Below are 12,885 nucleotides of genomic sequence, written 5' to 3'. Positions count from 1 at the left end.
GAAGACAAGTCTCAATCATTGACTCTATAGGGGAATCTTACCATTGATTCAATAGAACCCATAGGAATAAACTGGAACAGAAAATAGAAACGTTAAAGGCGTTAAAGCCCCAAACTATTGACTTTAATAGACAAAAAGAACCGATAATCACTGTCTTTTATAGCAAATGGAACCACTTTCATTTGATTTAATCGAACTGGACCGCTAGCCATTGACTTTTATCAGGCAATAGACCCACTAACATTATTAGTGTTACTGTCTTACTCAAGTCATCGACCTACAAACCCAATTGCTGTTCCAATTCATATTGAGAAACGTAATTGAAAGCTGTAATTGGGTTTGACGACTAAATGCAGTTCTCGGGACTTCCTGTCGATCCGTTTACAGACTCAAACAAACAAAAACAATTACTCTGGGCCCACTGGCTGTGTCTATTAGAGATGACACAAAATGGCCGCTGTAAAATGGTTCCAAATGGGCGTCTTGGACTTGCAGTGAAAGCTAAAGATGGGGCGACCTAAGTGCCCAAGTGCCGAGCTGAAATCTATTTGACTCAGCACAAGAGCAATCGACTGCATTTGTAAATTGGCACTCCGAGTGCTCGCAGGAAGAAAGAAAGAAAAAACAGAAGAAAAAACAACACTGTGTTTCTAAATTCAGAACACAAAGAGCAATTCCTCTGTTTTCCTGTTTGTTTTATTCAAAGTGTCACTCCGTCTCTGAGAGCGCGTTCGGAGCACTTCGTCAGAGATGTAGGTGCAGCGGATTAAATATTTACGACCACATCCCAAATGGGGTGGATTTCACGCGAGCTCAGGAAGAGGGGGGCTTAGGACTCTTGAAGATCACCCAACAGCCTCCACCAGCAAAACTCGAAGCTATTAAAGACCATCCTGACGCACTGTGCTGTGGAAGGACACTGTCAGATCTCATTTAAAATATCGCCTGCCCGTGTGGTGGATGCTTTTACCGGAAAAGGCCTTACAGTAGTAACGGTACACGTTTTTTTTTATGATGGGTGGGGCGTTAATGACTTAGTCTAGCTGTGCTATGTAGGACGACGTCCTGGACTTACAAGTACAAGATGATGTTTATACCAGGAAGTTTCCACATGACAGTGAAACCAAAATAAGAGGTTAAAACTGCCATGAACGTCTTATACAGTATGTTTTGGGGTTGGTTTCTGATAAGCAACACACATGGTTTAAAAGTTGTAATTGGCGAAAGAAGTCTTGTTTATTTGGAGTTTCTAAAAGAAAACATTCTTGTCTGTTGATGGTTTCTTTTTCTTATTAACATTCTGATTCTCCTAAGAGGAAACACTGGCTGCCTGTACCAATCCAGTTTTGTAGATATTCATTGGATAAGTGAAATGTTTCAACTCCTGGTTGGAAAAAATTTGCACTCACCTTGCTGGCCTTGTGAATATCTGTACCAAATTTATGGCAATGCGTCCAATACTACCTGAGATATATCATTCTGGGTTAAAGTAGTGGGCAAACCAACCAACAGACATCCTGCTGTTATGATTACAAATACAAAAGGCCAGGCACAAAAAACAGCTTAGAGATGATCAACTTTTATGTGTGCACCAAAAATATTTAAAAAAAATGCTAATTCATTGTTTAAAAAGTGTTTGATAAAACCAATCATGACTTCTCTTTTTCCACAAACGTGGCCTTTTTTAATCAGGCAGTTCAAAGTCACCATCACTTGAGCACTTGGTGGGAAAATTCCTCTCGATTTCTGATGAGTGGATTTTTTTTTTCCCCCCGATTTGTCATGTTACGCTGACGACTCACTTCTGTTCTGTCATAATCCTGTTTGTCCTTATTTCCCTCTTTTTTTTCATCCTCCTCTCTCCTTTCTCTCTTTCGTCCTTCGGAAAGCATTAAGATGCACGTGAAGGGAAAAAGAGATGGGTAAACAACGTATGGACAACCCACGGGGGACCACTGAAACACACACACACACACACACACACACACTGGTCCTATATGATGCGTGTGTCTTTGAAGCAGTCTGTCAATCAATCACACACTAATTCCCAAGGTTCCGTGGTCGCCATTAGCGACGGGGTCGATGCTCGGTAACCGTGGACACAGCGGACAGCCATCGATCTGAGAAAGGAAGAGTGTGTGTGTGTTTGATAGTCATGATGGAGAACAGTATTGTGGCTCTGCCCTCACTATTGATTGTCTTCTGGTTGCACTGAGGCGGAGCGGGCGTTCTGACTCTGTGTCCAAGTGTGTGTGTGTCTGTAATCCATGATTTGTGTGTGTATGTGTGTGTGTGTGTGTGTGTGTGTGTGTGTAGGGCTGTTTCCTGTATCTGTATATGCATCTTTGTGTGGTGTGTGTGTTTCAAGGTGTTCCTCAGTAATCAATGTGTGACTCCATTTCCGCTCCTCTTTTTTCCCCTGTTGATTCGTAAATTTGAAAAAATCTTTATAAGCAAACGTTTCCACTTTCCACGTTTTTATTTTAAGGTCTGCTACACCAGATTTTACATACATCATGGCTTCCCCGCCACCCAAGATGCGGGCAAAGAGACGTTTAACGAAATAAGACGCACGTCTTAAATACACGTGACATCTCCAGGGATCCCTCCTCTGTGGCTCTTCCTGAGGTTTCTTCCACCTTTTTTCCCTGTTAAAGGTTTTTTGTGGGCAAGTTTTTCCTCACTTTAACCGAGGGTGATGATGATGTACTTTGACCCTTTAGGCTATACAGTGGTCCCTCGTTTATCATGGGGGATACGTTCTAAAAATAACAATAAACGAAATCCACAAAGTAAGTTTTACAGTTATTATACATGTTTTAAGGCCGTAAAACCCCTAACGACACACTTTTCATACACCTTTTTACACGCATTTTGTACAGTACGCAGAACACAATGCGCGTTCATACTGTACAGTACGCTGTAAAATAAAAGCATGCAAAATTACGCTAAAAAAATCCGCGAAAGAGCGAGTCCGCGAAAAGTGAACCGCGTTATAGCGAGGGACGACTGTACAAATAAAATCTGATTTGATTTGAAGACATCAAAGTCACACACTACCAGGTATTTCACTGATATTTTTGGTGAAATTGGATCATATTTTATGGAGAAAATGTTTCCTGATGGACAGTGAGGTAAACTGCTGCCGACTGTAGCTGCTGTTAGCTCAGTTTGTTAGCTGGGACTGTACGTTCAGAGCACTGGGGGGGAGTGTTAGTGTTTGTACCACAGGAGTTTTGGACCGCTGGGAAGAAGAAGAAGAGGTTTTTAGTCCCAGAATGCCGGTGAGTGTCGTGCCAGAACAGGAGCTGGGAACGAATCTGGGACTGACTTTTAGTGGTTGGTGAAATAAAAGGCTGAAAGACAGACGCCGAGCTGGACTGACTGCTGTTGGACTAGTCAGGGATATTAGTCTATGTTGTTGACCTTGTTGATGTTTGGCTGTTGGCAAAGTTGTCGACTCGCTACTTTTATATGATCATAACGTGTACGGCTGATACATGAACTACAAAATGCCATCATGGATTCATTATGAGCATCGTAAAAACATATTTAACATGTTAGTTATTAGTTACTCGCGTCGCCACTTCTTCATCACCTTGTTTTCTCACCCGACGGCGCTCGCTGTTTCTCTTTATCTATTTGACCTCTTTGCTTCCATCCATCCCACTTCTTCACGTCACTCATTCCTCTTTCTGGCTGTTTTTCCATTTCGAGACCTCTTTCTCTCTCCCGCCTTTCCATCTTTATATCCTCCTGTCTCCATCTTTTTCCTCGTCCCTTCACATCAATCCTACTTCTTTTCCGTCCCTTGTTTTTTCTCAGTCGCTTCGTCGACCTGAAGTTTCTTTTTTCTTCATCTTTAAAACATTTTTCTCCTGTGGGACACAAAATTAATACATTCAGTTGCGTGTATCACCAGTCAAATCAGAGAATCTCCTTCTTTTACGTCCGATTGATATTATTTGCTGTAACCTTCATTTTGTGTTCCCGCTCGTGAGCAGCAGCCTCCTTATGGTCCTCTCTTCATTTTTGGCCTCCTTTCCTCCTTCATGTTTCTCCATTTCATTCCTCCTCCTCCTTCTCAGCAGGACAGCAGACAATACGTCTGGTCACTCTGCCTCAGGCTTTTTGACTGGACCTCTTTCTTTCTTTCTTTCTTTCTTTCTTTCTTTCTTTCTTTCTTTTTGTCCTCTTCTTTTCTCTCTCAATAGCCTCTCGTCATTACAGTAAGTGTACTTGTCAAACAGACAATCGCTTACTGGTTCGGTAACATGTCAATAAATATGAATAAGTGCACCGGAAGTCAGATTTTAATTAAGTAATACATGAATTTCAAACGGTTGCTGTTAGATACGGGTTTGCATCTCGTTTGTTGTTCATCAGTCAGAGAAAATGTTGTTTTATGAAGGACTAAAGGTCAACTAATCTGGACTGAAGCTGAATGTTTCATTAGATAAAAACATGTTGTTATATTTTATCTTTTGTTCAACACATTCGGACTTTTTGGACTTCACAAAGCTGTGGAGTTATTGGAAATGTTTGGATCACGTCCTCCATCAGCTGTCCTGGTTTAAAAACTTTAAGTTTGCGGACTGAGGGGCCAGATCGTCTGAGCCTGACCTGAAGCAGTTTGGTGTTTATATGTGTTGTATTTATTCAGTTTAGGGAAACTTCACGAACTCTAGAAAGCTTTGACGGGACTAGAAATCGTCTCTTTCACTTGGTCGTTGCGAAGGTTTGGACTACTTACTGGAAAAGTAAACTGGGCTCCATTTACATATAAGAGTCTACTGACGTGACTGATTGTTTTCCAGGTGTTAGTCGGTTCGTCAGCCCATGTATCTCCATGGAAACAGAAATAATGTGATGTCTGTTCTCAGTCGTCATCTTTCTTTGAGCAACTGGACTCATCCAAGAGGTTTTTTCTTTAGTTCTGACTGATCCCAGGCGTATAACGTAACACCTCTTTGATTATACGTGTTATTTAAGTTGGTAAGTGTTGTATAATCTCAATATTACACTCAAGGGTGTGCTTTACTGTCGTTATTGGCACTTCAGTGACACATACCGCACTCACTCTCATGTAATACAACACCGTAAAAACACGACACACTCTTTCTCTACTCTATCCCTCCATCCTGCTTTAAATAAAAAAACGATTAAAACGGATTCAGGAATCGAAGCGATGAGAAGAATCACGATACTCGGGTGAATTGTTTTAATATTTTTCAACGTAAAAGTTTTTTTCTTATGTTAAACTGTTTTTTATTTCCCAGAAAACTTTAAAACTGCTTTTTTTTGGCAAAAAAAAGACTTTAAAAATAACAAAATACATTTGAAAATTAATTTTTTTTTTTTTAATGGTAATTTTTAACTTTTTAACCTTCATTTTAATTTTATTTATTAAAAAAACTTTGAAGAAACTGGATAAACAAAAGTTAAAAACTCACAGACGATTATTTTATGTAGTTTTTAGCTCTGCGTCTCTGTAGTTAACTGAAGGTTAGTGTAACCTGAACACAACACACTCTTTCTCTCTTCCACACCTCCCCCTCCGTCATCCATCCATCCATCCATCCATCCATCCATCCATCCTGCTTTAAATTAAATTTCAAACAACGTGACAACTCCTCCTCCTCCTCCTTTTTTCTCCTCCTCCTCCCTCCGTCTATCTTGTTTTCTTTATAGCTTGCAGACAACTGTACTGTGTGTGTAATGGACATTCCTCTAAGGCCGTCAACCGTGACCGGGGCAAAACCAACTGACCTACACACACACACACACACACACACACACACACACACACACACGTAACACAAGTATGCACAGATAAGCATGCATACATTTTCCCACACACACACACACACGTACATAAAAGCAAACTGCACATACAAACTCACATGCACACTTACAAACATAATCGTGCATTTACACAATAAAGCACGTGCACACACACACACACACACACACACACACACACATGGTCATCGCTCTCACTCTGCTGGTTGTTGTGTATAGAAGTCAGTTCCAGGTCAGCGCACACAGCCAGAGATCTTAGTCTATACAAAAGAGTGTGTGTTATGTGTTGTTTGTGTGTGTGTGTGTGTGTGTGTGTGTAGCAGAGGGGGTGTGTGTGTTTTTGTTTTTCCGCATGTGTGTGTGTGTGTATCAGTGAATATACATCCACCCCGAGGCGTCTCAAACAGCACTCACACCCTCGAAACACAGAAAACGCTCAGACTGAAAGGAAATTTTTGACAGCGACAGACGTGTGTGTGTGTGTGTGTGTGTGTGTGTCACAGCTCGCTGCAAAGCATCATGGGTAAAATAACAACAATAATAATAATAATAATAATAAAAGGGCAGGCGCCCCGTGAGGTCTGAGGTGTGACCACGTCACTGAGGGGAAATCGATGGATTTTAGGCCGGCTGAGGAGTCAAACGCTCGACAATCATGAGAGTGCTAAAGAAGTGTGTGATGATAACTGTGTGTGTGTGTGTGTGTGTGTGTGTGTGTGTGTGTGTGTGTGTATGTGTGTCACACAGGCCTGACAGCGGCAGCCATGGCCGAGCTCCAAAAGCTCCAGAAGATGAAGATGATGATGAGTCTGCAGAACGGCAACGAGTCGGACAACGACGACTTACACTCCAATACAGGTAACACACACCGACACACACTGTCCTCGAACACGCCTGTACAGTCCTTAAACACCTGTACACTGTCCTTGAACACACCTCAACACAGTCCTTGAACACACCTGTACACAGTCATTAAACACCTGTACACTGTCCTTGAACACACCTCTACACAGTCCTTGAACACACCTGTACACAGTCATTAAACACACCTGTAAACTGCCCTTGAACACACCTGTACACGGTCATTAAACACACCTGTACAGTCCTTGAACACACCTGTACACGGTCATTAAACACACCTGTACATGGTCCTTAAACACACCTGTACAGTCCTTGAACACACCTGTACACAGTCATTAAACACACCTGTACACAGTCATTAAACACACCTGTACAATCCTTGAACACACCTGTTCACGGTCATTAAACACACCTGTACACGGTCATTAAACACACCTGTACAGTCCTTAAACACACCTGTACATGGTCATTAAACACACCTGTAAACTGTCCTTGAACACACCTGTACACGGTCATTAGACACACCTGTACACAGTTATTAAACACACCTGTACATGGTCATTAAACACACCTGTAAACTGTCCTTGAACACACCTGTACACAGTCCTTAAACACACCTGTACAGTTCTTAAACACACCTGTACACAGTCATTAAACACACCTGTACACAGTCATTAAACACACCTGTACACTGTCCTTGAACACACCTGTACAGTCCTTAAACACACCTGTACAGTCCTTAAACACACCTGTACAGACACACCTGTACACTGCGGTGGAAAGTAACTAACTACATTTATCAAGCACTCTTGTGACATCGAGCTCTTTTAGGGTCAGAAATATTCGTTTCTCTCTCCCCTGACACCTCCTTGTTCATTTATCCTGCTTTAATATCCGTTCTCACACCTCCACCTTTCTCTCCTTTCATGAGCTCTCGCCCCGAGGATCAGTCCATAAAGTATTAAGTCTATTTAATGTCCTCTTTCCTCACCGCACCTCACTTTACATCACAAAAACCAAAAGACGGAGCAGGAAAAGTGTTGTTTAGTGTCGAAACTCGAACCTGAGCTCATGTCACAGATCGTCTCTGAAAACCGAGATCAAGTTTCAACGTTTGCACCGACACGTGGACGCATGGCCGAGACCTCGATTGTGTGTATGCATGTTATATAAATGCAGGTCGTTGAGTTTCTATACATTCTTCTTTCCTGAGCGTTTTTTCTTTGCTTCCCTCGCTTCAGATTTCTCTTTTCACCGTTCATTGTTGCTCAGAATGCCGTTAACCCTCACTGCAGGAGGTAGTGACAGAAACATGGAGAAATCACTGACAGTATAAAACACGGACGCAGGTTCACGAAGAGCCGTGTTGAAGTCAATGAAGCCTGGTTGCTTAAATTACCCACCTGCAATGACACCTACCTGTCAATCAAAGCGTCCACGCTGGTAATCCTGCATAACTTTAAGCCTTAATATAACCTGAACAGGTGAGTTGTATATAAATTCACCCTCAGTACAGTTGTCATGAACGGGGAAATTAGCTACAGAGACCAAAACTGTTTTTGTACCAGGCTGTAAACATGTTTATTTCTGCTGTGAAGTTGGACATTTGAACATGGGGACTTATGGAGACTGACTCACTTCTGGAGCCAGCCTCAAGTGGACGTCCGAAGAACTACAGTTTTTGGCAAATCAATTTAAAAACTGTTTGAACTACCTTAACAACAATTATAAATACCAAGATAGATTTAAATACATTGATACACAAAGACCACAAACAAAATAACCAACCAACTCTCTGTTTGACTGACCCCAGACCACGTTCAGGGGCAGTAACACAGGGGTTCATACAGTCGATACAGTCGTAGTGGTTGTTTGGACTTGTTAAAGTTGGTTACAGTTATATGAGCAGAAACACAAAGTCATGTCATTTAATTTCAGTGGTGAATTTTCTTTGCGTTTCTCAGTGCGACGTTCAATGTTTTGACGTATCAGTCGATTGAAAAATGTAAAAGTTGTTTCTTCATGCGTACGTACAACCGTCTTGAAGTCATCTGTAATTTTTCTGGCTCTCGGAAAGACGACATCTCTCTTCATACTGAGCTCTGATTGGCTCGTTGGTTAGTTGGGCGGCGATTCAGAATTGGTTTGCAACCAAAATACGTCGATTATCGATAAATTATGCTTCACCAACAACGCATGAAACAACCGCGTGAACACTGAAAGCGCGTCCTGTAGATGCTTTCAAAACCTCTAAAGAATAAGAGCGTTATAACTGGACACACATCATCATCATCGGCAACATCTTTTAATATGTCAAGTGATAAAATGTTTAATATCTCAAATACGGTTCAGTTCTTTTAAAACGTTGAATTTTAAGAAGAATCTTTGAAGCTTTATCTAACAATAACAATGATGATAATAACAGTGTGGAGAGCTGCAGTGATTGTCCTGGATGCTGATGCTTGTCGAGTCTTAAAGGTACTAAAGCACAAAGTGACATTTATAAAAAACTAAGAGTTAACACGCACACTCGCTCCGTCTCTGCTGCGTGTGCTTCTCTGAATTATTAAAAAGACAGAAAACAAAAAGCAAAGAGAAAAGAAGAGCGCATGCAATCCTTCCTTCTGTTTCCACCCTGACTCTTGTTTCTATTTTTCTTTCTCCTCCTCCATTTCTTCCTTTTCTTCAGTTGACCTGGCAAATGGGCTGATAGGGTTACTCTTCTTCTGTTCTCTCGTTTTTTATTCTCTCTCGCCCTCGTCGTTTTTTATTTATTCCCTCCTGCTCGTCTTCTTCTTTTATTTCATTCAGAGTGTTTTTTGTTTTGTTTTGTTTTCAGAGTTCGTGGAAAGCCTTCTTTTCATTGTACGACCTTATTTTCCTTTGTAAGAGACACTCACACCGGGCCTGGGAAACTCCGGCGGACAATAGAGCAGAGGAACGAGTGTACGAATGAAAAAGAAAATAAAGCGAGGGAGGACAGAGGGGGGAAAACAGACTCATAATGAGAGAAAGGGATATTTAGGGCGAGAGGAAAAAGGGGGGAAAAAAGAAAAGATGTTTTGGTGTTTGATGGGTGAAAGTCGATCGCTCCGGCTCGTCCTGCTCGCAGTGACAGTCGTTTTTTTTTTCCTTTATAGAAATGAGAAAAACACAGATTGGAGCCGAGAGATGAATTGATGGAGAGGAAGGAGGGACAGATTGAATGGAAATGGAAACCAGGTCTTTTTTTTTTTTTGTGCGACAATGGCAGAGGAAGGAAAAAAAAGAGTGTGAGAAAGAAGCGGAAAGGTTGAGTGGGAAAACAGAAGAAACTCTACGTACGAATATAAACATCAGAGGTCTAGTGTGAAGGATTTAGTGACACCTAGTGGTGAAGCGGCAGACTGCAGACGACTAAATACCCCTCGCCTCTTCCAAGCGTGTACGCTGGGCATGAAACGAGCTTAACAAATGCAAAAACATCCGATCTAGAGCCAGCGAAGACGGCAAACAAAAAGTGAAGTGTGAAGTGAAGCCAATGCTACTGCAGTTCCTCTTGTCGTCCACTTGAGGCTGGCTCCAGAAGTGAGTCAGTCTCCATAAGTCCCCATGTCCAAATGTCCAACTTCACAGCAGAAATAAACATGTTTACAGCCTGGTACAAAAAACAGTTTTGGTCTCTGTAGCTAATTTCCCCGTTCATGACAACTGTACTGAGGGTGAATTTATATACAACTCACCTGTTCACATTATATTAAGGCTTAAAGTTATGCAGGATTAAGAGCGTGGACGCTTTGATTGACAGGTAGATGCCGTTACAGATGGTTTGTCTGAGCAACCAGGCGTCATCCACCGATGATCCACGACTTTGCCGATTGTTAGATTATAGACAGGACAGCCAATGTGGCGGTGGCGAGTGGCGCATGCTTTGTACTGTCATTGGTATTTAGGCTCTCTTTAAATGTTTATGGACCATTCTTATATACTCATATGTAGAAAAAAAACAAACTTTTGGAGGTAGAAGTCCAAAATGCTCGACAGAAGAGAGAGCACCTCATCCAGTCTCTTCCTGTCTCCATCAAGCAGTCACTGTCTAATAAAGCTTTAAAAGCTCTAAAAGAGTCATCATAAAAACAAATCGATGCTGCTTGAAGTCAAAGTCGCACCATATTTACACGTAGGTCGCAGTTTCTTTATGATTTCGTTGGCGTGTTTTAGAGGAGTTGTTAGGAAACTTCTCTGACGGGATCTTCACGGAGGACGCTGTCCATCCAGGATCATTAGAAAATCACATCCGAGTTCTCGGTGAATGTTTTTGTGAACGGAGCGAAGTTTCGGCGGGCGGAGCGTCGCGTTTGGTGACATGTGGACGAAAGCAGATGTGAGGTCTGAACTCGTAGACTTTGAATTAACGTCAAGTGGACGGAGCGCGGTGACGGAGGTGGATGGAGAGGCTACAGAATAAGTGAGAGGGAGCGAGAAAAGAAAGTGATGGAGGAGAGAAAGAAGAGAGAGGACAGGGCCAAGGAAAAAATGAGTGTATGAGAGGAGAGAGAGAGCGAACATCTGCCCATCTGTTTATACTTCTTCTCTTCCCCGGTGTAAATGGCAGAGGGGATGAGGCCCAGCTGTCATCTACACACACACACACACACACACACACACACAAATACGCACACACAGCGCAGGGAATTCAGTAGGCAATAATAGAGAGAGACGGTTGCTAATTCAAACTAATGGAGGGAGATGAAGATGGATGAGAGAGGGAACGAGGGAGCAGAGAGAGGAACGTGGAGGGCGAGAGAGGTAACGTTACACAGAGAAGAGAGAGAGAGGTGGAGTACAGGAATGAAGGTGTGGACAGAGAAAGTCACTTTATCCTGATATTCACCGATATGATGACGGTGATGATCGTTACTATGGAGCTCTGTGATAACTGACACCATGTGGGTTAATCGGAGTAATTAACGAGTTATCTGCTTTGTTCTGATTAAACTCTTGTTTCTTTGTTTTAAATGATTCATGATGAGATCAGGATTCATTCTGATAATTTATAATAACAATAATAAACTAACATGATAAATGTCACCATGAAACTCGCCCTGCTTTGGTCTTTGTCTCAATCCTTCAAAGTCTTGAGACCAGGGTAGGCCAAGACCAGAGTCTTGTATCTGTCTCGGTAGAGTCTGGTCTTGGTCTTTTAGCTGTCTTGGTACAGTCTGGTCTTGGTCTTGGTACAGTCTGGTCTTGGTCTTGTATCTGTCTTGGTACAGTCTGGTCTTGGTCTTGGTACAGTCTGGTCTTGGTCTTGTATCTGTCTTGGTACAGTCTGGTCTTGGTCTTGTATCTGTCTTGGTACAGTCTTATATCTGTCTTGGTACAGTCTGGTCTTGGTCTTGTATCTGTCTTAAGGTTGTCATGACTACACCTCTGATCCACGCTGACCTCTCTGTGTGTCCATCTCTACCCAGGTGGGAGCGAGTGTTCCTGGGATAAGGAGCGTCTAACCAGCCCCTCTGCTGGAGCTCACAGCGGAGGACCAGGAGGAGGTGGAGGAGCACCAGTCGGAGTAGCAGCTGGAGGAGATGGAGGAGGAGGAGGAGGAGGAGGAGGAGGTGCAGCAGGAGGCGGGAGGGGGCCAACCATCGGAGCTGTCAATCAACAACAACTCCAGCAGCAACAACAGCTACTGGCTAACAGTGAGTGTACACACACACACACACACACACACTCACATATATAATGATAGATATATATCCAAACAGACAACACACTTAAATAAACTACATGGGAACACACACACACACACACTGAGTCAGTGTGTGTGTGTCTGTGTCTGTGTCTGTGTGTGTGTGTGTGTGTGTGTGTGTGTGTGTGTGTGTGTTTAGAGGGTGGCAATATTTGTTAATGTACGCCATTTAATCTGTTCCCATCTCCTGTATTAACACTCTGCCTGGATTAATCAGCACACACTCTACTAAATGACTCAATTTATCAACACCACACACACACACACACACACACACGGTCGCACATATGCACAGACACACACACACACACAAACAAACAGGAAAACACACTCGCTCTTTTTCTTATTGCAGAAGTAATGCGTCTACACACACACACACACACACACACACACGCTGGGCAGCGTGAGGCGACAAACACTCACATTGATTATTCTATCACTTCAGTCGTCACGACAACAGCAATCAGTGTTATTGTTTCATTGGAATGAAA

At 42.4% G+C, this 12,885-nt stretch overlaps 1 protein-coding gene across 1 annotated transcript in view; it reads left to right on the top strand.

Annotated features, from left to right (window-relative positions):
• dachb (dachshund b) overlaps positions 1-12,885 on the top strand; it is a 94,130-nt gene that overhangs the window by 60,320 nt on the left and 20,925 nt on the right. Inside the window, exons 3-4 of the mRNA XM_027287737.1 lie at positions 6,550-6,660; positions 12,117-12,344. Coding sequence (XP_027143538.1) covers positions 6,550-6,660; positions 12,117-12,344 — 339 coding nt within the window. The remainder of the gene's footprint in view (positions 1-6,549; positions 6,661-12,116; positions 12,345-12,885) is intronic.

The sequence above is a fragment of the Larimichthys crocea genome, chromosome XIV (genome assembly GCF_000972845.2).
Source record: "Larimichthys crocea isolate SSNF chromosome XIV, L_crocea_2.0, whole genome shotgun sequence".
In the NCBI taxonomy this organism is placed as follows: Eukaryota; Metazoa; Chordata; class Actinopteri; family Sciaenidae; genus Larimichthys; species Larimichthys crocea.
This window is presented reverse-complemented; position numbering and strand designations above follow the sequence as displayed.